This window comes from Hippoglossus stenolepis, chromosome 9 (genome assembly GCF_022539355.2).
Source record: "Hippoglossus stenolepis isolate QCI-W04-F060 chromosome 9, HSTE1.2, whole genome shotgun sequence".
Classification (NCBI taxonomy): Eukaryota; Metazoa; Chordata; class Actinopteri; order Pleuronectiformes; family Pleuronectidae; genus Hippoglossus; species Hippoglossus stenolepis.
Window position 1 is genome coordinate 14,984,072 of NC_061491.1, and position 24,959 is coordinate 15,009,030.

The 24,959-nt window shown below is 43.7% G+C and overlaps 4 protein-coding genes across 5 annotated transcripts; 2 read left to right on the forward strand and 2 right to left on the reverse strand.

Moving 5' to 3' along the window:
• Positions 1-1,447: 1,447 nt before the first annotated feature.
• On the forward strand, positions 1,448-6,120 carry LOC118114533 (neurofilament medium polypeptide). Its single transcript, XM_035164990.1, has 4 exons — positions 1,448-2,271; positions 3,677-3,876; positions 3,979-4,103; positions 4,205-6,120. The coding sequence occupies exons 1-4, from the start codon at positions 1,521-1,523 to the stop codon at positions 5,478-5,480; spliced, it is 2,352 nt and encodes a 783-aa protein (XP_035020881.1). The 5' UTR covers positions 1,448-1,520; the 3' UTR covers positions 5,481-6,120.
• A 1,760-nt stretch (positions 6,121-7,880) lies between these two features.
• Positions 7,881-15,170, reverse strand: thoc5 (THO complex 5). The gene is made up of 20 exons (XM_035166836.1): positions 15,045-15,170; positions 14,676-14,780; positions 14,002-14,145; positions 13,738-13,851; positions 13,294-13,391; positions 12,775-12,921; positions 12,558-12,672; positions 12,208-12,340; positions 12,025-12,102; positions 11,871-11,914; positions 11,229-11,328; positions 9,801-9,909; positions 9,601-9,702; positions 9,335-9,431; positions 9,130-9,241; positions 8,943-9,046; positions 8,745-8,832; positions 8,530-8,645; positions 8,182-8,372; positions 7,881-8,075 (listed from the first exon to the last, which is right to left on the reverse strand). The coding sequence occupies exons 2-20, from the start codon at positions 14,772-14,774 to the stop codon at positions 8,012-8,014; spliced, it is 2,055 nt and encodes a 684-aa protein (XP_035022727.1). The 5' UTR covers positions 14,775-14,780; positions 15,045-15,170; the 3' UTR covers positions 7,881-8,011.
• Positions 15,171-15,561: 391 nt separating this feature from the next.
• On the reverse strand, positions 15,562-20,490 carry tfip11 (tuftelin interacting protein 11). Of its 2 annotated transcripts, none has more exons than XM_035166655.2 (15): positions 20,388-20,490; positions 19,682-19,889; positions 19,396-19,564; positions 19,135-19,291; positions 18,899-19,026; positions 18,620-18,781; positions 18,174-18,365; positions 17,847-18,026; positions 17,596-17,730; positions 17,401-17,504; positions 17,121-17,289; positions 16,744-16,987; positions 16,488-16,630; positions 16,209-16,374; positions 15,562-16,080 (listed from the first exon to the last, which is right to left on the reverse strand). In XM_035166655.2, the coding sequence occupies exons 2-15, from the start codon at positions 19,885-19,887 to the stop codon at positions 15,734-15,736; spliced, it is 2,502 nt and encodes an 833-aa protein (XP_035022546.1). In that variant the 5' UTR covers positions 19,888-19,889; positions 20,388-20,490; the 3' UTR covers positions 15,562-15,733. The 2 variants fall into 2 exon arrangements, with proteins under 2 accessions (XP_035022546.1, XP_035022544.1); XM_035166653.2 differs by having other exon boundaries at positions 19,135-19,294.
• Positions 20,491-20,642: 152 nt separating this feature from the next.
• On the forward strand, positions 20,643-24,268 carry srrd (SRR1 domain containing). The gene is made up of 6 exons (XM_035166657.2): positions 20,643-20,924; positions 21,050-21,090; positions 22,257-22,465; positions 22,559-22,657; positions 23,440-23,591; positions 23,681-24,268. Exons 1-6 carry the CDS (start codon positions 20,776-20,778, stop codon positions 23,919-23,921), a joined length of 891 nt encoding a protein of 296 aa, XP_035022548.2. The 5' UTR covers positions 20,643-20,775; the 3' UTR covers positions 23,922-24,268.
• Positions 24,269-24,959: the final 691 nt, after the last annotated feature.

Consider the following 24,959-nt stretch of genomic DNA (forward strand, 5'->3'; position numbering starts at 1 on the left):
TAAATGTGGTTGGTGAAACAGACATAGAATGGTCGGGACGCCACAGATACTTGTGGTTTCTGGCCTGACTTGGTTGCTGAATATATTTAATCACTATAGTCACTGCAGTAATAAACCCTGAATGTGGCTCGTTTCTTTCTTTTGCGGATACAGACACTCTCTACTGAGAGTGGTCGTCTTTTTCTTCAAGGGTTGCTTCAAATAACAAGATATTGACGAACATGAGCTACCGAACATGAGAGGCTCACAACCTGACTGCTGAATTTTGCTGACTCTGCAGCTTTATTCTCATTTATAAACCATGATGCGAGTGAAGTGATGGGAGGGGGTGGTACACATGTTATTTCGGTCCTGCGGGCCCCTCAGTCCCACGAGCATGTGAGATGTGATGCAGGATCCATCGTATGTCTCCATCATGCGTTTAAACACATCTGTGAAAAGGCTGTAATGGGTTCTACCGCTGAAAGTAAGATTTAAGGACTTCAAACAGACATGATTGGTGGATGATGTGTTCTGTTGCATCTTTTCATCGACAAACACCTCAAAGGAAAAACACAATAATCACTGTATGCCCCTTTAAGGAATGCGGGGTAAACTCACTCACCCTGAATTTGAGTAATCAATTGGTGCTGGTCTTCTCAGAGCAGACGTCCCCTCAGACCAGCAGACACAGCCCCAGTTTTGTTTTTGTGTGAATGCTGTATCATCGCAGCTAAGTGGACACCATCATGATGTGCAGGCGCTGTGATGATGCTTTATGTCAGCGCTGTCACATGTCGCGTTGGGCCTGCACCACCTGCCCATCTGAACATACCAACCACAATTTAGCAATCAAAAAGAAGCAGAGAGTAAAAGATGAAATGCAGCTTTTTGTGTGTAGTGAGAGGGGGGGGAGAAAGAGAGAGAGAGAGTCTGTCAATGGCCCAGCAGTTGAGATAAGTCCCAGGGGGGGATGGCGTGGATCTGCAAACTCACACTGCAGCAGTAAAAAGAGCATCAGCAGAACACATTGCACACCCACACAATCAGTTCACTTATTGCCCCTGCATATACAAAAAATACAAACACGTCTCCAAATGTTAAACCTTACAAAAAATTCAACAATTTATTAGGGCTGTTTTTATGAGAACCTATGTGATTTACACTGCTGCAAATAGGCCAAAAATGACCCATGTGTCATAATAATAATACATGTGGTCAATTTGTGTTTTGGACACAAACCACTGAAAGATCTGAAGTGAAGTGTGATGTCTGACAAACATTTATATCAAGTTAAAGTATCATTTATGTGGTTGCCTCAGTGAACTAACCCTCACTAACTCAGTGAAATACCCTGCAGCTCATCAGCAAGGCACCACACTGATGAGGTTGTGTTCCTGCGCATCCAGTAGTTTTCTGGGGAGAAGGTGTCTCTTTAAACGAAGCGTGTGCTACTGCTGACTTGTCACTTTTCCCTCCCTCCTATATAAACCCTGAACTGCCCCTCCTGCTGCAGTCACTTCTCCTCCGGCTCGGACAACATGAGTTTCACGGTGGACCACCACTTCTACGGCCATGGCTCGTACCGCAAGGCTCGGCCAGCCCCCGTGTCCTCCAGCGGCTTTCAGTCCCAGCGCCGCCGCGTTACCTACAGCCAGCCGTCCTCCGCCGAGAGCCTGGACAACTTCACCGGCGACATGACACGGAGGAGCGAGAAAGAGATCCTGCAGGCTCTGAACGACCGCTTCGCCGGCTACATCGACAAGGTGCGCAACCTCGAGATGCACAACCGCAACCTGGAGGCGGAGGCGGAGGCTCTGCGTCAGAGCCAGGCGGGACGCGCTTCTGTCGGGGAGCACTACGAACGAGAGCTGGGCGACCTGCGGGGTCTCCTGCAGCAGCTGACCGGGGAGAAGACCCGCGCTGTCCTGGAGCATGACCACCTGGAAGAGGACATCCAGCAGCTGCGCGTCAGGCTGGAAGACGAGGCTCGCAACCGGGAGGAGCTGGAGGCTGCAGCCCGCGCCATGAACAAGTACGGAGAGGAATGCCGCATGGCGCGGCAGGAGCTGGACAAGAAGCTCCGCGCCCTGGAGGAAGAGGCCGTTTTTCTGAAGAAGAACCACGACGAGGAGGTGTCCGAGCTGCTCGCTCAGATCCAAGGTGCCGAGGTGAGCTTCGACATGCGGGACTCACTCAAGGCGGACGTCACCAGCGCACTGAGGGAGATCCGCGCACAGCTGGACAGCCACGCATCCAAGAGCTCAACGCACGCAGAGGAATGGTTCCAAGGTGAGTCGGATCCAAAAGGTAAAGTTTAAAACAAAGATTTAAAGATTGATTCGAAAAGGGGATGCATTATAATAGCCTACAGGGATATATGGTCTAAAACGACAGGGGAGCGTTGTTAGCGGAGCAGTGATGGATCTCTGTCCATGGTGCTGAACTCGGAGATATCATCGCTAGATTGTGCACTTAAATTATTGTTATATAACTTTTAAAATCTATTTTACGGAATTTCTCTGTCAGCATTTGTATTCGTCTATTTTTGGCTCATGGGTCAATTTTGAACTTCACTAACATCTGTGAGAGATGCTATACGAATAAAGTTTGATTGATTAAAGAAGTAAAAACTAAGGTGACTTAGGGTGAGTGAGCAGTGGCCAGGTAAGCTGTTGTTATGCTACGACTCTGTACACATACTGACTTCTACAGATAAACCGATTGTGCTGGTTGAAATAGACATTGCATATCTTTTCTTCCCAGATTGCAGAAACCTGGTGAGCAAAGTAAATTAAAACAGATAATCTCTGAACACAAAATGCTCAGAGATCAAGATTAAAACAATAGGACCCTCAGTTTAAATGCTGCGCTTTTCTGTTGGTGCATCATTGCTGCAGAATGATCAATTTTATTTGAGGCGAGCACTGCAGGTGTGAGATGCACACAGAGAGGAAGGAGGCAGCACTCTCACTCTAACAGTGGGTGTGTTATTGCTTGCTGTACGTCTGCTTGTTGTGTTGATGGATCTTGTCCTGAAACTCGACATAACACTGTAGTCATGCCAAGGTCACCTGCCCTTAGCAGGCAGGTGATGCTTCATCACTAGGGCTCATCGACACTCTTTCTCTCTGCTGTCGTGACTGCAGGGGACATAGACGTAACCTGCACTTTTTCAGAATAGGAGTCAAAGAGTCTGCTGAAGTAGATGTGGGGTGAGATGCAGCACTTTGAGATTGAGCCTATAAAGGCCTATAAGGGCTGTATGTGAAAAGAATTTCAATGGCACATCACGCCACTTAATGGCTCTACACATTGACACAAGCAGTAGGTTTACATGCTGACTTGATAGAGCCATTAAAAGGTGCCAACTGAATGACCTTCCCCCGTGTCCAGCTGACTGCAGCACTGAGGGTCATTAATGCTCGAGGGAGGAAGCTGAGTCAGACTGGCGACTGACACATGGCGACTGTCAAGGTCACTAAGGCCCCCAGTGGTGACTGTATCTGACACTGAGGCCTTCATACAGAAGACAGGTCAAATGTCTCAGGACATAAAAAACTCCAATGTTTGCCTGTGTGCTGAATAAGAATGCTGAATTTAAATGTTTTTGCAAGTAAGCTGGTTTGGAACTTGGTGTGACACAGCAAACATTTCTGACATTGCAAGTGATGTCTTTTGTTTGCAATTCCTGCAGTTCGTATGGAGCGTCTGTCTGAAACCGCAAGGTCCAACCATGATGCCATTCGCGGGTCCCAGGAAGAGATCGGAGAGTACCGCCGTCAGCTCCAGAGCCGCACCATTGAGCTGGAGACCCTCCGAGGAACCAAGGATTCGCTGGAGAGGCAGCGCATGGAGAGCGAGGACAGACACCACGATGACCTCAACTCACTACAGGCACAAACACTTACCTCTTACAGAGAAAACCATTAACTGCTCATCCTGTCATACAGTCAGTGTCGTCTTTGACTGGTTACACTGTGTGTTTTTAATTTGCAGGAGACCATCAATCAGCTGGATAATGAGCTGAAAAACACCAAATGGGAGATGGCCAGCCAGCTGAAAGAGTACCAGGACCTGCTGAATGTGAAGATGGCTCTGGATATTGAGATCGCTGCTTACAGGTTGGTCAGGGGTTTAAAGCTCACATGCAAGTTTAATTAAATAGATTCTTTGAATTCTTAATGTCGTTTTCACTCACTGTGGATCGTTGTTTTTAAAACAGGAAACTACTGGAGGGCGAGGAGAAGCGCTTTGTGTCAGGAGGAGGTCCCTACTCCTACCTGGAAAGTAGAATCTCTGCCCACATGAAGGTGAAAGCAGATGAGATCTCAGACACAGTCATCGTGGAAGAGCAGACAGATGAGACCCAGGTGACAGAGGTCACAGAGGACGCAGATGAGGAAGAAAAGAAAGAGGAGGAAGACGAGGCTGGAGAAGAAGAAGAGGAAACCAAAGAGGAGGAAGAAGAAGGTGAGGAAGGAGATGATAAAGAAGAGGATGCTGAGGGAGAGCAAGAGGACGAGAAAGAGGAGGAAAAGAAGGATGATGAGAAGGAAGACAAAGAGGAGGCAGAGGAGGAAGAGAAGTCCAAATCGCCAGAAAAGGCTGAATCTCCTCCTTCAAAATCCCCTCAACCTAAATCCCCTGCTGTCCAATCACCAGAATCTAAATCTCCACAAAAATCACCAGAATCTAAATCACCAGCAGCCAAATCACCCACAATGTCACCTGGAGTTAAATCCCCGGCAGGAGATGAGTCAAAGTCACCCGCACCAAAGTCACCTGTGTCAAAATCCCCACCCAGCAAATCCCCTGAGTCCAAATCTCCTCTTCCCAAGACCCCTGAACCAAAGTCTCCAGAGAAAGAGAAGGCCAAGCCCATCGCTGCCAAAGACACCCCTAAAGAGGAGAAGAAAGAGGAGAAGCCTCAGCCTGTCAAGGAGGATAAGAAGGAGAAAGAACAGCCTGTGAAGGAGGATAAGAAGCAGGAGCCCAAAGAGAAAGAGCCTGAGAGCAAAGCAGAGAAACCTGACGAAAAGAAAGAAAGCAAAGAAGATGAAGATGAAGCACCCAAGGTTGATGCTTCAAAACCTGCTGCTCCCAGCAAGCCCGCAGAAAACATACCGAAGACTGAGGCTAAAGAGAGCACCCCCCCTGCTAAAGAGGAAAAACCCTCTGCTCCAAAATCAGAGAAGACCGAGCCCGAGGCCAAGCCTGCCCCTAAAGCAGAGCCTGAGAAACCAGAGAGCAAGAAGGAGGACAAGAAGCCAGAAGAGAAGAAGCCAGAAGAGAAGAAGCCAGAAGAGAAGAAGCCAGAGGAGAAGCCTGCTTCTAAACCTGAGCCTGAAAAATCCGACAGCAAGAAAGAGGAGAAGAAGCCTGAGGAGAAAAGCAAGACGAGTAAAGACGAGAGTAAGGACCTGAAGGAAGGAGGGAAGGCAGAGAAATCCTCTGGCACTGAGACCAAGGAGAGCAAGGACGAGAAGGCCAAGAAGTAAGACTTGAAAAGCTGCATTACAGGGTTAGAGTGGTGGAGATGCCAAAGACCTGAGGGAGGGCAGGGCAGAGGCTGGAGGCACCCAGCAGTTCAGACTGACACCGCAGTGTCCAAAACTAAGCAGGTCCTGGTATGTAAGCAATAGTGCTTTCTGTAGCAAATAACCCCCTGCTCCCTAAGTATGGCCATTACACACCCCTGATGCTTCTGATGTATGACTGTAGTGAATGCAGAATGCTCTTAACTCTTTATCTGAATGTGACAACTGCCCTTAATAAATAACAAGTGCATTTAAACGGAATCCCGCTGACGGGAACCGCAGAGGCCTGCTGTACCTACACAAGCCTTCAAAAGGGTAGAGATGTCAAAAACAATGTCAAGTTATAGATTGTGACAGAATATAAAGAAATGTATATTTACGGAGATACAAATGTCTATATTATATTATTTACACACACATCAGTAAAGAAGACTTGAATTTCGCTTGTTGTGCACCTTAACGCAGCTTCTCCCCGAAAGGTGAACGGCCGCGTCTCACTCCTCTGGTCTGCAGCGCTAGGACAATGATGACTGTGCTATGTATAAACTGCTGAGAATATGCATTATGAAACCGAAAATAAAGAATGAAAAATACAACACAAGCGGATTTTTGTGGGGTTTTCTTAATCTGTAGTACACACTCGCACATTACATACATATACAATTTGACCTCAGCTGAGGTGAACATAAAAGTGCAGCGTCGACAGTAATCTTACAGAACGTGAGGCCAAAAGGTAAACGCTGTAACTGCACTGCATTGCGGCGAAGGAGCTGTACCCTCCCTCAGCAGCCACTGCACCCTCCATCATGTCTCACAGACCACGTTCATGCATTAATCAGCAGCAGAGCGTTTGCTTGCTTGCCCGTTTTTTTCCACTTCTGCCTCACAGCTTAAGGGTCAGTTCACACACTACCATCAGTCCCCTTGTCATCATTTCACACCTTCCACATGTATCGCTATTATTAATACATAATTATCGGATGTATTTATTTAATATCATGAGTAGGATTAGAATTAATTCATAATGGGAGCTTTACTTTTGAAACCATTCAAAATAAATGCCCGTCTGTCACTTCATGATTTCCAGTGACATTTCAACTCTTTATCTGTACATTTCTACAAACTTTTACAGAAAAGGCGAACATTTATTCCTAATTGGGTTTACTAATGAATTCTGCAGCTGGTGACAAAACCCAATTGCAATCGCATGTCATCTGGTGGATGCATTCTGTTATTTTGCATTTAGATGAAAGATTAACGAACTATTCGCTCTTTTAATTGTGTCAATTCAACTGCGACTACTCTCAATGCAAACAGAACAATTTGCAGCCAACTTGTCGGGCGAGAAAAGCCATCTGGTTTTAATTTATGTAAACTGGGATGGTAGAATTTTCAGTTTGTCCAATCTAAATAATTTGTTATTTTTGCCCTTTGAGAATCAAGTGGAAAAGATTACATTAGTTTTCCCTCATCTTATGACTAGAAATAAATCACTCAGCCAGCATTTATTTAACTGAGTACATGTTCCCGACAGTTTTTTCTTTTCACCAATAAAAAAAACTCCTCACTCATTTAAAAACAGTAAAAACCATGCAATGCCTTTTCTCAGAAAACAGTCCATTCTCCTACAAATGACGCATACCCTTTTGAGCCATTACATTTTAGGTCAGGCTGTACGTTTCTGTATCAACTAACGTGATACAGTGGAAACCGGACATAGTGATCACAGATATAGTGATCGAACGTTTATATGGATCTAAAAGCTTGGGACAGAATCGTTCCTATACAAATGCGTCTGAAACAATTCTGTTATAATGATCACTTAGTGGTCATTTGGGGTCTTTTTATTCATCATGTTTGGACAGTATCTATCATTCGTGCTACGCACTGCCAACTGAAGACCTCACCATTTCCTCTGGCTTTCCGTACATTGACTAAATTTACAAATTCTGTTGTTTTTACACATGCGTACAATCACACTGTTTGTCTGTGTTTGTGTCCGAGAGAGACAGAGAAAGAGAGAACGAGTTTTCGCTGTACTTGTCCCAAACACCATAGAACTGGTATCAGTATCCTAAGTAACCTGTATTATTAATATTACTGCCACCAGGATGATAAGAGTAGTCAAAGGCCAACGGTAGACTATACACCAAATATCATCTAGCCTAGACATGATTCTCAGTGGAAGTGACTCAGCTCCCGCCAGCACCGAACCAGAATGGCATAATAATCAGCTAGAGCAGAAGACAACTATAAATAGAGCAGCACAGACAAGTGAGGGCAGAGGGATGAAACAGATACATTGAGAGTGGACAAAAGCCTGGATACAACAGAGCTTTAAGAAAAACAGATACACACTCGTTCAAGAAAATAAGCAAAAGTTCTTTTATTTTCAGTTTGGTACAAAGACTAAAAAATGTTGTGTCACAGTCACAAAGTTCATTTTGGGCAGTTAAAACTAGTAGGTACAGTGGGGAGGATCATTAACAGGCTCAGCGATGACTGAAGAAGCCCTGAGGGTGGTTGTACTTGAACGGCTTCAGACGATTTGGACCCCTGAAATTCAAAGAGGGAGTTAGAAATGCAAGAAATTAATCCACTCAGCGTCTCCTTGACCGAATGTGTGTGAAAAGTTTCATTATTCCTTTGTGTGGCTATGTACCTGACTGTGCGCAGGCACATCTTTTCACGGGGGAACTCTCGTGGTCCCTCCACGCTGTCATCTTGTCCTTCAGTCTCCAAATACACATCCAGGCAGACACACAGGCGTTCAATCTGATTGGTCAGGAGCTGGTGTCCTGGACGTGGTCCCTGTAGTTCGTTTTTGAACACGTTGACCTCACATTCCATGGCCTGTAGACGAGTCAGAGTAAAACAATCAGGAAGAGTACGAGACATAAACTGTCAAAATTCTATATGCACTGATATGAACATTTTATCTCAATATAATTTTGGACCATTTGCCCAGCACAAGCTCCTGGGCAAATGACCAATAATGAAATGTTCCTACTCGAAGGTTGTCATCAGTGCGTCCACTGCGTTCACCCTTCCAGCTGAGGGAGAGGGAGAAAAGAGGAGAGATCGCTGGGTAACGTGGACTCAGCACCACTGCGGCCTGGAGACGAGCTGAGAGGGACACACAGATAGGGACAGGTTGTTTATAAAAAAACACTTCACATCGAGTCATCAATAACAGCAACTTCTATAAAGAGTGATAGTATCTACCTGTGCCTCGTTCAACCACTGCCATGAAGTACAGACCAGTCTCCTTTGCCAGACCAGCCTCAGTCACATGACGCGTATATGGCAGATCCTTGAATGGAAGAGAAACATCAGTGAGACATGTGCTGCATCAGGTGCATTTCTGGACAAACACTTTCTGTGCATATGATTCCACATCTATAAATGAGTGTGTGTGTGTACCATGTACTCCTGGTGAGCGATCGTGGTCCAGCGAGCTAAACGGGAGACAACCTTGGCAGGAAAGAGGTGTTGACACTCAGCAGAGACTGGGATGATGCTGTGCTCTGAGGACACAAACAAACGCAGTCAAAACTCACAGTCTTTTCACGAGGGAGCATTAAATGTGGAAACTTTGAAAACAATGTACCTAAAGAGGCAAACTGTTTGTGCAAAGCCAAGCGGGACTGGACCCGTCCCCTCAGCAGCTTCATGGTGTTCTCCATGTGGCTGGCACTCAGTGAACTGCCCACACGCACACCCTGGGAAAAACAAACACACACCAACATGACGCAGCTGTAGCACACACACACACACAGTGATCGGCTGGGATGATATTCAGTTTTTGTACACACGTCTGAAGCATCACTCGGAAAATGCAGTCCTCCAAGACTCTGAACCCACATGTAGGGATGGCCCAGCTCCTCCACGTAATCAGCAAAGCAAACAATCCTATAAGAAAGTCAGGGGTTAATTCTGCAGGGATTTTGTTAAATTCATTAATTTGATTCCCTATATATCTTTCTGTAGGGAAATCTCAGCCACACGATGACCCCAGGTTACATCACTGCCTGAGCTGCATCGAGAGATGTGTGTGGGAAAAACTGTCTGACATCCTCACCCCACTTTATCAAACTGGTAACGATTCGCTGGATTGGGTGTTTCCCGTCCCTGGTCACTAGAGTAGAGACAGCTGACTAGAGTCTCTGATTTCAGCAAATCTCTGCAAAAGAAGAGGACATCATCACATTTTTTTGTCTGAAACACAGACAGGGCTATGGATATTAAGGTCCGCACACACACACAAAAAAAGAAACACACCCTGCACTGATGGCTGTGGTCAGGTCTGTGGTGGTGGAGACCTTGGTCTTGACCGTCATAATGTTCAGATTCATCAGGTAGTAGAAGAAGAGATGGAGGATGCTGCCATCTGTGGAGACAAGGTGGATAACACACAGTGATGAACTAATCCATTAACAGCTTTATTCAATATTCTCCCCTTTCACTAATCATCCGTTCAAACGGCCCCAGGGTTTACTTTACACTGCAGCTGCATTACAGAGCGAGAACAAGGCGTGGTCACGATGCATGATAGCAGCACCCAGGGGACAGTAGATGCTTGCGGTCATTTTTAACGCTGCCACTCTCTGCAGTCAGTGTGAACTTAGTGACACTGTCCCTCAAAGACACTTGTGCTGCTGTTTTTTCTTTTACCGCAGTAAAATGTCTGCTGCAGCTGGCAGCAGGGAGGAGAACTGGGGAGAGGGAAGGTACTAGAAATAAAAGAAGGAACCGGAGAAAGGCTGGCAATGGGAAAAAAATCCTTTACAGCTTGTTGTAGGTGCTGCAGCATCTCTCTCACCTCTCCCCCTCCCTCTTTCTCCCTTTGGTAGAGTTAAGTCTGCATTGCAGGTCTCCCCATAATCTGTCACTATTCCTTCTGCAGCCAGCAGAGGGAACACAAGGATCAAGTGGGGTCATTATAGCAGAGAGGGTCATGCTTACTTTCTTGTGTAATCATGTATGATAATACATGATTACATATCACGAGTTACAATACGACCCAGCATGGCCACATCACAAGGATTGTAATGCAGATGAATTTTTTCATATTTGGGCTTAAACATGCTGAGTAAAAACAAGGAACGTGCAGATCTATTTTGCGCAGACTGACACGCTCACAGAAACCGAAGCTGCACTGCTCCTCTCAACACGCAATGAATCAACCAGTGTTTCCCATTAATTATCTAGACTGTGGCTGCTATTCTTATTCTAATGTGTCCCATCACAGTTTGATAAAACATTTACACTTCTTATAACATAAGAGATGTTTAAGTTAGTGTTTGGCTCTGTGGATTTCTTTTAGAGCTGTCTGCAGTGCTATTTGCCTCGTCACGCTCGCACTTTCGTCCATAAAGTTTTTAACATCCACAGTTTAAGCTGCAGTTGTGTGCATTCAATGTAGTTCTCCTACACACGGGAACTTCTTGCACTCTGGTCTCTGTACTTGTCTCTCAGACTGTTGAACATGAGCACTAACTGCGTGTGCTCCTGTCACAGACTCAATCAATTCTGGGGGAAACACTGAATGAACCTACTATTTTCTAGTTCTGAAATATGACACAAACCCCGTTTTTAAACCTAAAATATTGTTACATTAGGGCCAATGCGGTATCCTGTCTCTTTAGAATTGTAGCGAATCTTTTTTTCTGTTCATTAGATTTAGGCGCTACAAAAACGATGTGTTACCTTTACACTTGAGGTCTAAGCAGAGGGACAGAGGGTGCCTCTTCAGCATCTCTCGTCTTTTGTCGTCCAGCTGACCACCTGTAGTTGGCCTTCTCCTCTTCTGTGAAACAACAGAAAGTTGAAAGCACAGGAAACACGAGACAGTAAGCAAGAAAGCAAAAATAAAAAGCATGTCTGACATTGTGGCATTTCAAATAAATTAGTAAAACAATGTGTATCAAATTCCAGCTGATCACAGGAGAAACATGAGAGCGACTTGGCATCTGAAGCATTTTTTTTTTACAGAAAAAAAAAAGCAGGAAGTAAGAATTCAAAGGAAGGACTGAAAGTAGTGATTCAAATAGGAAGAGAGTTTCATATGAGATGTCAAACACAGACAACCAGACGCAGTGTGCATGACCAACGTGGGCTCACGTTACAGTCACCAGGCCATTCTTGGCTAATATTTCTCTGAATCCCCCACAACCAGCCCGATGCAGAAAACAATCGATAGGTGCTGCTCCCCAACCTGCCAGACCACAGAGTGTGACAGCTAGAGCTCTGGGGAGAGTTTCTGTGTCCGGTGCTGAGACAGGTATATTAAGAAAACTCTGCACTTGCTGACCTGAGGGCGTGTGTTCTCGTGTGTGTCCGGAGACTCACCGTTTTCTCTTGCTCTTCCTCAGCATCTGAATCACTATCATCATCTGGATAATACAGACCAAATGATTTTTGCTTCTTTAGTTGAGAATGCATTGAATTATTGACTCATATGAATATTCCCACATGTATGCTGCATGTATAATAGTGTTTGTACCCTGGGAATCTTCTGGAGGTTTTGACAAGGCCTTGGCCTCTTCCACGTCACCACTGATTGACACACTCAGGTTCTTGTCTGAAAGAGAAACAAAAATAAACCACTGAAAATCAGGGCTTGCATCCCAAAGAGAGGAACTCCATTTTGTCCTGAGACATAAGACATTCTCTAATGAGTACTGACCGCAGGCCTGGCCGTAGGCATTGGCTTGAACAAACAGGACATACAGAGGTGGAGGGAGATGGCGGGCGATCTCAGTCTGTTTCTGTGTCTGTTCAAAAGGCATGGAGAGGTACTCCTGCACTGGGACAGAGGCCTGGGAAAGAGGACAGGGCATAAATCAGAGGTGTCCACTGGCAGACAGATCGAACCCTGAATGAAGAATGGGACTCAACACTTGTACATAGAAAGAAGTCAGCAGACACACAAAGCAGTCAAATTACTTAATTAATCAAATGAACACTTTGTGGTCCTGTTTAAGTTCAGAAGAGAAAGCCTTAGTAATGAGGCTCCTGGACAGACAGTTGTTATACCTGCATGATGGCGTTCAGTCCTGGCTGTAAACTTGTCAGATGTTCCTTCTTCACCTCAATGCTCTTCTGGTTCTTCTCCTTTGTGGACTGTGACTCCTTGTATTTCTCTGCCAACCTGCATGCAAACCCAAAATTTTAACAACCGTTCTGTGCTCCCCAAAAATATTAAGATCGATTTTTTAACCGTAGCATACTGCAAATGCACTAAGCCACACACCTCTTTCTCTGTTCAAGCTCCCAGTCCAGTCGAGCCAGTGTGAGTTGGTGGGGGTCATTTTTTGTGAGGTTGGGCCTGGATATCTCTGCTGGGGCCTCCTGGTAGAACTCCTCCTCAGAGACCAAGTCTATCTCCTCGTGCTTGGATCTGGGACAATGAAACAGAAGTTAATTATCATTGTGACAACAGGGTTAGGGTTAGGGTGAAAATCTGTGAGTGAACAATCGGCACTGGAACTAAGAAAACATATTTGTGCAATAACCGTTCATTTTTCTGTGTCTTTTGAGCTGTGTAAGTATCTTTCACACAAGTTCATATTCATTAACTATACTACAGTACATTCTCATACAGAGGGAGTTCATCATTCTATTCCTATAGTGTTTTCTAACAGAAAAGCTCAAATAAATTGAATTTCCATTTGTTTTGTTCTAATGTTAAACTTGGATTTTTCGCGAGTAACCCTGCTTCATTCGAATCAAGTGAAAGCTTTTACAATATGATGTAAAATGTTGTACTAACTTGAACTCTAGACACTTGCTGATCTCCTTCTGAAGATGCATAACTTCATACAGCAGGTTCTGTAGCTGAAGGTGCAGCACGTCCACTTTCTGCTTTGCCTGAGTGGAGGAAAAAGTGGTTAATGCTTGTTTACAAACACAACCCAGGTGACACTGAAAACAAACAATATGTCAAATAAAGATTGAAAAAAAGAACAAGGATCAATAAACAGAATCAGCATCCTAATTGAAAATAACAAACCAGAGGGTGTAAATAGCCTTTGCTGACAGTGGCAGCTCCTGCAGTTATAGGTGTTATAAGTAGAAACAAAATGCACTGAGTTCAACTTTCCTTCCTCTGTCAGCACAATAGGAAGTTTAGGCAGCACTTTTTTCAACAAATGGATGGAACAGACTGAAATCTGGACATCTAATACACACAACAGTGTTGTTGTGTGGGACTTACATCATGTGTTTGGTCTCTGCCTCTCTTTAGTCGCATGTGAGCCAGACGATTGAGTTTTTTCAGATTCATGAAGTGGATGCAGCTCTGCATACGTCTCTGCTCGACCTCGGCACACTGAGAAGAAGAGTCAGAATTGATGAATATGGTGAAGAGACAGAATCTTGTCTTTATCAGGACTCGTCTGTTATTTGACTTCACTATAACTGACATCAGTCTATAATAACAGAACAGACAGGGTGTGTGTCTTTGGAGTACGACTCTTACCCCCTCCTTGGCTCCATTGGATTTAAGCTCCTGGATCTCATTCATGAGCGTGGCCAAACTCTCACACGACTCTTTGTACTGCAGATAGTCTTGCTCAGGGTCACGGCCATCCAGCTCCACCTCCTCATTATACACACGTGCATCCTAACAAATAAAAATACATCAATAGCATACATCACGCTCCTATCAGTCCAGGAATTACAACTTATGACTGGTGGAGTTTTTTTCCCAAAGCAGATTGTCCAAATAAACTGGTGAAGGCCACAAAACCACATGAAATGAAAGGCAATCTCACGTCCATATGAGACATGCTACATTTGGAGGATTGAAAACACAGTGTGTGCTGAGGCTGATGAAGAGCAGCTACTCCCACTCAGTTAGATTCTGTAGACCGCGGCCTTATGGGTATGGTGGTGTTTAGTCCACCCAGGAAAACCTTTACTGTGTAGTTCAGGGTGTTTATATGTTGGAATCTAATCTTTTTAATGCATATTTTAACGCAAGATAATACAGAAACTTGAATCCTTCGCAGACACGGTGCAGGTGAGTGTTTGTATTACAACACACTGTGACACCTCCGCTGACTCGGGCCTCGGCCTGGTCCTCCGGCAGACTACTGCCCGCCGGTTCCTCTGTGACCCCGCTCATCTGCCCACTCCCGGCGGTGTCCCTACCTGCTGGTCCCCCTCTCCGCGACCTCGTTTCATCTCCGGGGTTCCTCCTTCACTGCGGACGACCTTCGACTTTCGCTTCTTCAGGGCGTCCGACGACATGGCTGGCTACACCAAGACCGGAAATAAAGTAGAATGAGGACAATACAATGAAGCATAGTTTTGAAACCCTTAAACTAACAGCCGTGTGTCTAAAGTCCCCCTGTTGGCCTACTAGCCGTTGTTAGCATTGTAGCTGTATGCTAGCTAAGACCGACTCGTTCATTTGCTAACGTAAGCTCGTGGGCTCTTAAAGGGAAGTTTACAGCCACAGATCTCAGACAGCTCATAAAGCACGTGTTTGATGATACATATCCTAAACATTCCACTTACCTTTGGAGTATAAAATACGCCTCGGACTATTAATCGTGAGCGAATGCAAACGTACTTCACACTTTGTCACGCCGCGAAGCGCAAACATCGACGGAAGCCCTGGTGTGTCAAAAACCTACAGCAGCTACACCGCCACCTAGCGTAAAACAACTGTAAACACCGAGTCTTTTAAAAAACAACTGCTCTATGAAATGAATAACTTTATGAATGTCCCCTCACTTTTATTGTTATACTATCCCATATAAAGAGAAAAGAAGAGAAAGAACAAAGGACAGTGTACTAAAATAGTAAAGTAGAAATAACATAACAGTAATAGTCATTTACTATAAAATATAATACAATAATAATAATAATAAGTATTATTATACTATTATTATTATTATTATAAGTATTATTTTTTTACATAAATATCATAGGTATATATATATATATATTATATTTATGATGCTATACTAAGCAAGTGCAGAAATAAACATGTACATTTAATCTGATTTAAACAACAACAAAGGAGATCGCATATATTCAAAAAGTATTTATTCACAAGTATAACAAGTCTTAAGATTTTACACAATTATCCAAGTCACATACAACTAAGACCAGGAAGCTGAAGTTACATAAAAATGCAAAAACAGTTGCCCTAAATTATCTGTTGGAACAGCTGGAAAAACAAGGAACCAGACAGTCCAACCTCACTTGGCCATATCTATCAGACTCTGCAAAGACGTGGGCACCCAAGTCTTCTCCCCCTGCACAAACACAACCCCTCTATCAATGTAGATGACGATTCGTCCAAATGTGTACAACTGTTTGCCCTCATGCCGTTTGGCCACTAAGGGCATAAAGACAATATTGTTTTCCTCTGCCTTGGTCTGGATCAGATCTTTAAAGTTGGTTGGACCACCGGTGCTGATGCCTCTGTGAGCCACGCTCTCCGCATCCCTGCGCTCCTGCATTGCTTCATACTGGAAGTCCTTCCTTCTCTCTGTCTGCGTGAGATATGCAATGTTCTCCCTTGCACCAGGTTGCATGTATCCACCTGTGGAGACAAAATGTATTGTTTTGGTACCAATGACAAAAAAAGTGGATTTCTGCTTTATCAGCATAATTTTATAAGGAAATGATGTCCTATATTATTATGTCTTTAAATCTGTGAGCAATACTAACCCATGCCTGAAGACACTGCACGGTTCATGATGTCCAAAGCTTCATTAAACTTCTCTTTTATGAGTGGCTGTGCCAACAAGACGTCACTGAACATGCTTTTCCATCCAAGGTACCATTTAGTGATTTCCTCATAGTTGGGACTGTTGCTCAACCATGAACACAACACCTAAAATCAACAACAAAAATAAAGATTGACTGAAATTTAACATTTGAAATGATCAAATGTGGCTGACAACATCTTTAATAAATTTCTATAAACAATTTACTATGTTCACGGACCTGCAACCATTTAGTAAAGAAGTTTTTGTCCAACAGGGACACAAGGCTGGAGGGGGACAGCATGCCCTCCCAGTCCATCACCCAGTGAAATGGCTCCATCTGCTGCTGGTGAGGGTTGATAACCAGCTCCTCCAGACACAAAGCTGTTGAAGGAGACCAGATTCGTCAAATGGAGACAAGAAATTAGAGAGAAAAGGAGGAACAGAGAGACTACATTGCTTTAGTATCCCTATGGTTGTCACTGATGAAGACATACCTAATTTCGGAATGATGTTTTTCACCATAAAGGCCTCCCATGCACCTGGAGTGAAAACATCTTTCCATGGTTGCAGGATGAGGCGGGCCGACGTGTCATTGGGATGCCATCGTTGCAATGCGTTGGACAGTTTGCTCCTGATGGGCGGGTACAGAGGCTCTAGACGTGATTGGAGCAGAGGCAGCCATGGGTGGATCCAGGAGTGGATGGGCACTGTGTCAGTTAGAGGGTTCCAGTTATCAACCTATTACACAGGAAACAAAGAGACAAAAACGTGATATAGAAGGAAAGTATCAACAATTAAATTATGGGAAAAGATCAGGGAGTTTAGGGGTTTCTTCACATCTAAGAAAGTTGAGAGTGTGTGTGTGTCTTGCCTCTCGCTGCAGTCGGGGTAAGATCAGCTGCTCCAAAAGATTATCCAGGATCCACAGGGGGAGAAGAGGAGCCCACACCTCTACACAGTCCACCATCGCACCGACCATACGAGGCTGCCAGTGTGACACACAGGTCCGCATCACTGGGACCCACACTTCCCACAACACTCTGGAAGAAGAAAGATGCATACAGTAAAAACAGATTGTAACATATTGTAAATAGAATTAACTCATACAAGTAGATGAGCAGAGCTGAGTGTCTATTTTTGTTTAAAATGACCTGTGGTAAGGGTCCATATTTGAATCTGGGCCACTGGAATGGAGTTCTCGAGTTTCAAGGATTGCTCTCCACTGGCCGATGTCTTCCAGACAATAAGAGCTGTCCTGAAAAAGTTAAAGAGATTTGTAGCTTAATTAGGGATTAAATAATGACAATGCATCGTAACCTCAAAAGAAGATAATTAGAAAAGCTTACCTTAAGTGGGTCCCAAGAGCAAAGTCTCTCTTTGAGTAACGGATGAACAACTGCTACAGCCAAGTCTGACAATCCCATTGTCTTGTATTCTTCATAATAATCTGTTTGTAAGGTCTCAAAGATCCGGGCACATTCCTGAACAGAGAGCAAGGAAAGCACCCAAATAAATGAAGTTTGTGAATTTGAAAACAGAGCAGAGACTAATAAACGGAAATAATCTGATAATGTTAGCTGCTAGTCTGTGTATGCACCTGCAGGGTGGGTCCCTCCCCAGGTGCAGTTTCCCCAGAAGGAAAACGCTCCACCAGCGCCAGTACGGCCTCCATTTTCTGGATGGAATCTTGCTCTGCATCTAGTCTGGTCTGCAGTGTTCTTGACTCATGGCTCAGGGACACAACTACATCTTTCTCATGCTGGAGACGTCTGGCAGACTACATGAAGGTTTAATATGATGAGATAAAGAGATAACACGTCAGTACATGAGAATCACAGAGTATACGTCGCAGAATGGTATATTGAAAAATTATAGAGACCACAACATCATAACACGAGAGTCAGATTGCTGATACACCTCATACCTGCAATATGTCCTGTTCTGTGAGGTCTATCAGTAGCTGCAGGTTATGTTCAAGCTCAGGCAAAGCAAAGCCAGTTCCCTTCTGATCCCTAGTGGACAGGCTTGGTGGAGCTTCATCTGGGACGCTGTGCTTGTTGGACATCTGGCTGTAACTGTAGTAAACCTTTTTCTCTCTTCCAGTCATATCTATCACCTAGAGACAGGGAGAAATAATAGGTAAATGAGATTCTGAGAAAAAGTTGGCAACCGACCACAGGCCTACTTTCCTAAAATAACATCACACACACAGAGGGTGGCATTGAGTAGAATCATGTTTAGTTTCTGAAGCTTATTACTACATTACAGCATTATTCAAGTAGTTTTGGAGATCCAAGGCATAGTACGCTGTTAACAGTCCTTTGAGGCCACCGCAAAGGGATGTTAAAACTAGAGTCACTTCTAACATACCTTGACCTGTGCCAGCTCCCCGGCGGATACTGTGGTGCTCCGCCCCGCCAGTTTGCCTTTAGCCTTCAGCTCATCCACAGTTCTAAAGGAGTACTTGGGTTTCTTTTTTCCAATGGGACCTGCAGGATCCTTACGCCACTGGCCTAGCTCCTTCTGAAACTCCTTCACAGACAGGAATTCAAAAACATGTCAAAAATAATGCAGACTCACTAAACAAAACCACTTTACTAGATAATCTAAAATTCATTCTAGATGGAAAGATATTTTTGTCAAATTAACCTTTTCCTCTTCTTCCTCTGAGTCGACCACAGGGAAATCCTGGAGACTCTGCTTCGTTCGCTCATTTCCATAAGCGCCCACTGCTCCTTTGCCTTTCCGAACTTTTGCCTCAATGGGGTTTATAATACCTGCAGCATCAAGAAAGAAATATGTACATCAGCTTACCTTTGTTTCTTCTGTAAAACATACTGTGTTACTAAACATCTCAATCACATGGCCTCCTCAGAGTCACCCACCTTGTGCATTCTTGCCCAAGCCTTTGCCTGGCTGGTAGCCCATTTTCTGCAGAAGCTTCTGACCAATTCCCTTTGTGTGCTTCTCCCAGTTACCAATGCCTTGTCCAGAGTGAACACCTCCTGCAAACCTCTGGGCCTGGTTCTTGCGGAAATTAGCCTGCTAATAACAACACATTTTGATAATTAATATAATTGTCCATGTAATGTTCTGTTGCAGAGTACACTGCAAAGGCTGGAAAATGCATACATAAGAAAATTTACCATCTGCAGTTTTTTGGGTGCAGTGCTGCGAGGGGGGGAAGGTGCTGAAGGAGCATCGTCCTCAGAATCATTGGCGTCTTCTTCTCCTTTTTGCTGCTGCTTCTCCTCAGCTTCAGTCTTACGCAGGCCAGCACTCACAAAGCTCACTGGAACGGTGTAGTCTTTAGATCTAGAGAGGACACAATTGACGTTCTTCTCAATACCTCTTTTGACATAAAGCAGTTGTTGGTGTTGTGTGTACTTCTCCTGTCGGGATGCCTAAAATTAAACAAACCCATTGCTTTACCTCTTGCCTCCAAAGCTCGGCCTCTCGTCCTCATCAGAGTCTCTGTCGGCCCAGATACCGTAGGTAGCCTGATCCTTGGTCTGCCTGTGTCTGCGGCGTTCCGGGTTGAACTCATTGGCCAGATCCCAGTCTGTCACCTCAAAGCTCTCAATCTCCACACCTTCCTCCTCCTCCTCCCTGCGCCCATACAGGTGGGACATGGACATCTCTGGAAATCACAACAAACAGAGCATCCTGACGATTAAAGAGGTGATACGGTGCATCTACAGGCAGCTCCATGGCAACGGAACAGGGCTGATAAAAAAACTGATAAAAAAAGACTCATCCACAGTAGGATGAGAGTCTTTGTCAACTTATCGCTACATCCAAGTATTAGCTCCTCTGTAGCTACGAGCATGTCTCAGGAGTTTGTCCAGAGAACACGACAACAACTATTGACATTTAACCAGGTTAATATCAACTGAGAGAGAAATACAAACAACGTCTTACACGTAAAGAGCTTGCTAGTGGGGTAACACCATTACTAACAACTGCTGTAGAGAAAACAACGTGATGACAAGCTAGCATTGAGTAGCACAAGCGAACGTTAGCTTTCATTAACTACTCGTTTTATATGAAAAAAACCCTGTGTCCTGGGGAATGATGACCCACTGTTATTTAAATTCGCTAGTAACAATGTTTATAGTGTTAATTGTTATTATCTTACTTGTAGATTAGTGCTGAATTAGAGACGATCCAGCTCAGAGCATTTAGCTTCTTCGTGTTACACACGAAAACACAAGTACTTCCGGTACGTACCGGTGTTCCGTCAAAAGTTGAACCCCGGAAAATAACACGTAAAAGCCTATTTTTAAAAAAGTATATAACGTAATGAATAAATATTATTAAAGTTTACAGATGAATTATATAAATTATGATAATTTGATCAAAGTTAAGCAAGAATGCTAAATTTGTCATGACACCGGAAGAGCACGCGCGTGTGTCACACTCAATATAGTCCCACGTGTTGCATGTCCCCCAACACAAAGTAACGTTTGAGTGATGGTACGGATGTTTTAGTGGGACTCGTCTTGTTCGGGGGTGAATCGGTGTAGATGTCAGAGACCGGAGATGAGTGGCAGGTTGCCCGGCGACGAAAAGGCGCAGCGCGGAAGTCAAAGACACATCAGGGGTGTCCAGCCTCAACGTGCAGCCAGGAGCAGCTGGATGTGGAGAAAACTGTCAAACGAATCAGAGACGCAGCGTAAGAAACATGATTCCCACCAAACAGCAATCTCCTGAAATATGAATCACATGTCAGCAGAATATACTCGTTGTCTCCACAGGCTTGAGTCCCTGTGTAACTCTGCTTCTCTGCTCCCTGTACAGGTCTGAGCTGAGATGTGAGGATTTCTGGCAGGAGTGGAAAGGTGAGTGTGCAGGGCAGGGTTGCCAGGTCTGCATGACAAAATATATCAATCAATCAATCAATCAAATTACATTTGTATAGCCAATATTCACAAATTTGTCTCATAGGGCTTAACAAGGTGCAACATCTCTGCCCTTAACCCTCAACAAGAGTAAGGAAAACTACCAAAAAAACCTATATTAACAGGGGGGAAATAGACTGCAGCCATTGCCTACCTGCTATTAAAGTCCAGCAGTATTTCTATCATTGCCATGTTGTGTTGTCATATCCACAAAGACGTAAAAAGCATCCATTTTCAGTGTGCCAGCATTACAAGCAGTTTATCCTAAAAAGCTCTTTAACCGAGGTCCAACATGACCTTGCATGATTGGACAAAGTATATGATGTTTTAACTAAATCTCCTCCACTTGCCTGGATGACATGAACTACTATTTATATATCATATGCATATACCATATTCAATACAACACCTTATTTCAGCTGAAAAATCTGATCATGTTGCTTCACTATATTTTAATCATACACTTATAACAAACATGTGTGTAATAAGGCTATGTATGTACTCTTCGCATTTGTATTCACCTTATATCAGCTGAAACACACTGTTATGTTAATAACCTAAATAAATAATTTAGGTTATTCACAATATATACACAGATGAGCCACAACATTAAAAACCTGTCAGTGGTTATGAATTAACATGATATGGTGCATTAGCTGAAATAAGGTATGACGTTAACTACGGTAAATGCAAATGACACATAAATAGTAAATTCATGTCGTCCAGGCAGGGTGGAAGAGGAAAAGCGAAGTGTTTGTGTGTTATGAGTCAATGGGCCGTGTATATGCTGAATTAAAATGATTTCAGAAAAACTGTTTATCTTGTACAAGGCCGAATTTGAACTCTTTACAGCAAAAAAAGAAAAAAACACCTCAACTGGGAATATTTAGAATTTTCAATGTCCCTTGTTTTGATGCTTTGGGATCTTTTGCCTTCTTAGTCCAATGCAAAACAGGTCTACTTTCCCCACGGATTATAATTTCAATTTGCAACACTATTACAAAAGTAAAATACCATGGACCTGGCAACCTTGCCACTTGACTAATGGACAGCTTTTACTGAGGAACGCTCTAACTTGCACCTTGATGAACCTGATTGTTCTGCAGGCCTGTTGCTGGCGGCAGGATCGACATCCCGCTCCAAACCTCCAGAGGACAAGGACTCTGAGGATCCCACTGAGCAGCTGGAGAAGGACAGGGAAGACAGACAATGTCAGCAGCTCGAGTGTGTGTGTTACGGCCTCGGCTCCTTCTCCTCCTGCGCCGCGGCTCGTTACCAGCTTGCCGCGTTGCTGCTGCTGCTGGATGCAGGACAGGTCAGACATGGAGGTCATCAGTGAGATAACTCACAACACTCGCATGTGGCTCTGTTCATCCTAAACTGTGTCTCACTGCTCTGCTCCCTTAAGATTCCACTGGAGGACTGCTACGTTTATGACCCTGTATTCTCCACTGGAGAGAGGGACGTACTGAGAAAGCTGGGTCTCACTGTACTCACAGAAAATGAGGTTGGTTGATCTCTTGTGATAAACAATGCAGCGAATAATCAGACCTTTCTAGTGTTTTTGATTATTTTAGCCTGTTTGATACAGATTATGAATACACAGATAAATTGGCAGATAAATAAACTATTTTTCAAATCGTACCACAGATGAGCATAACGCTTCTTTCTGAGAATTACAAACAGGGCTTTACAATTAAATAGAGCACTGTCTGTTTCTTCCTGGACATTTCTAAAACATCTCTCATCTTCCTCATTCTGTTGTCATGGTGACAACCACAATGGTAAAAGACAACATTGGCTGTCTGTGAGCACCAGACCTACACCAGACACAGCACTGACCAGGAGTTAAATAACTTTAAAAGGTCAATCCATGATTTATTTAGATTTATTTACTAATTTTTACTCTCAAGGCAGCGACTGGTTTCCATTCATTTCAGATTACTATAACAGTTCACTGACAAGGACTAAACAAACTAGAGAACCCACTCTTTTTTATATTATTATTGGTATTTGCTATCTCAGATGTTAGCGTGGACAGATTTGTAAAATCGTCTAGTGTAGGAAACCAAGTTTTCAGAGTCAATAATCGAAGACCAAGCATCAAAGAGTCAAACCCAGGGCGTGACAGGTAAGAATACACCCACTGTGAACAATGTAACATGTAAGTTGCTGTTATGATTAATGAATTGAAGGACCCTTGTCAAGCAAGTTTCAGGCCTCGGCAAGTTGATTTTCCTAATTAGTGGCTTGTCTCAACAGCATTCTGTCTCACCTTTATCTATTAAGGAAGGGAAGCGTTTGGCAACCAAGCCTACCCTCTTTTTCCTGATGCATTGTGGGAAAGCCTTGTACAACAACCTTCTCTGGAAGAACTGGCGCAAACAATCTCTTCCTTCGATGACCATCATTGGAAACAGCTTTAACAGCATGAGGGACAGGTTTGTACAAGAAATGACTGAAGGAGGTGAGTTTTGAAAAACTGAAGGGGAGAGGAGGTGACGCTCCCTCTCTATTGTACCAACAACAGGGCGATCGACAGAGAGTTCGAGCGGGACTACAGCTACATCAGCCAGGCTGTGGGTGTGTGTGAGGAGCGACAGCTGCCTTGTCCACCCCGCTTCACTGACGTCTTCAGTGACACGGCAGTCATCACCTTTCCTGCCAGCGGTGTGAACAGACTCCCACAATCCACCTGGGCAGAGTCACCCGAACCACAGTACCAACACTGCTCTGATTTGGAGATTATACGAAGGCAAACACAGAGCTGAGACGGCATTTGGAAAACACAGGACATTTTTTATAATTGTTGCTATTGATATGACCAGTTTTTGAATAAATGAACTATGCTCCAAACTGAGGGCGGACTCTTGAGGAAGAAGAGGAAAAAGATAATATTGTCCATCCTGGATGAATTTAACCTGGTGTTCGAGTGGCGATGAATAACTACTGCCAGAGAATTGGAAGGATTTCTCAAGTGTTTACGTATCTGGTGCTTTTACAGCCGGCAATTTTTATTATCAGTCAGTACAACATGAAAATCTCCTTTTATATGCTGAGGCTTGACATTTGTTAGGTTGATGAAATAACATGGGTAATAAATCACTGAAAACAGTTACTCAGTTTTTGTCTGTTGATGTAATGATGTTATTAATGATAGGAGCACCAGTTAGTAGTAGAAATAAAAAATAGTACAAATAATAATAGTCAAGTAGATTAAGATGTGGAGTCAGTTATGCAGAATAAGAGAGAAAGTGACACTAAGACTCAACAATTTACATTATTATCTTTTATCTACTCATGAATTCCAATTACAGCACCGACAACTTCTTTCCATTGTTGGAATCTGTTGCATCACACCAACAAAAGGAAGATTAACAAATTGATTCGTTATTCCACAGGCGTTACCGTCTAAACTAAACGTATAAACACAAGGTTTAAACAAAATGGTTAAATGTGTCGAGCAGATTTTGGTCTCTGTAGAAATAAGGTTTTATTTACATGAAATCCATGTCAGGCTGGATCATTGAATAACACTGTTTTATAAAGTGACTGATAAGAATTCACCCAGAATTTGCAGTGCCAGTAAAAGTTATAAACACTGGTATAATCCCATTTTACACCCGTTTATGGAGTCTCGAGTCTTCCTCCGACCCTTTGCTGCATGCATTCCTGGGTTTTCTCTCCCCCCTTCACACTTTAATCATTACCTATCAATAAAGACCAATATTCTCCAAAAATATATCGAAAACAAACTGGCAGTTTGGGCGTTTTTACATCAGACAGATGATTTAGATACGTTAAAGAGG

Excerpts from the sequence above, each read along its gene's own strand:
- LOC118114533 (XM_035164990.1), top strand. The coding sequence starts at position 1,521 with ATGAGTTTCACGGTGGACCACCACTTCTACGGCCATGGCTCGTACCGC. Across the intron at positions 2,272-3,676 it reads CGCAGAGGAATGGTTCCAAG|TTCGTATGGAGCGTCTGTCT; the intron begins GTGAGTCGGATC and ends CAATTCCTGCAG. Across the intron at positions 3,877-3,978 it reads ATGACCTCAACTCACTACAG|GAGACCATCAATCAGCTGGA; the intron begins GCACAAACACTT and ends TTTAATTTGCAG.
- tfip11 (XM_035166653.2), bottom strand. The coding sequence starts at position 19,887 with ATGTCCATGTCCCACCTGTATGGGCGCAGGGAGGAGGAGGAGGAAGGT. Across the intron at positions 19,565-19,681 it reads CCGAGCTTTGGAGGCAAGAG|ATCTAAAGACTACACCGTTC; the intron begins GTAAAGCAATGG and ends TGTCCTCTCTAG. Across the intron at positions 17,290-17,400 it reads AATATGGACCCTTACCACAG|AGTGTTGTGGGAAGTGTGGG; the intron begins GTCATTTTAAAC and ends TTCTTCTTCCAG.
- thoc5 (XM_035166836.1), bottom strand. The coding sequence starts at position 14,774 with ATGTCGTCGGACGCCCTGAAGAAGCGAAAGTCGAAGGTCGTCCGCAGT. Across the intron at positions 8,646-8,744 it reads AGTGGTTGAACGAGGCACAG|CTCGTCTCCAGGCCGCAGTG; the intron begins GTAGATACTATC and ends TGTCCCTCTCAG. Across the intron at positions 8,076-8,181 it reads ATGTGCCTGCGCACAGTCAG|GGGTCCAAATCGTCTGAAGC; the intron begins GTACATAGCCAC and ends TTTGAATTTCAG.
- srrd (XM_035166657.2), top strand. The coding sequence starts at position 20,776 with ATGTCAGAGACCGGAGATGAGTGGCAGGTTGCCCGGCGACGAAAAGGC. Across the intron at positions 20,925-21,049 it reads AAACGAATCAGAGACGCAGC|GTCTGAGCTGAGATGTGAGG; the intron begins GTAAGAAACATG and ends CTCCCTGTACAG. Across the intron at positions 22,658-23,439 it reads CTGTACTCACAGAAAATGAG|GAAGGGAAGCGTTTGGCAAC; the intron begins GTTGGTTGATCT and ends TTATCTATTAAG.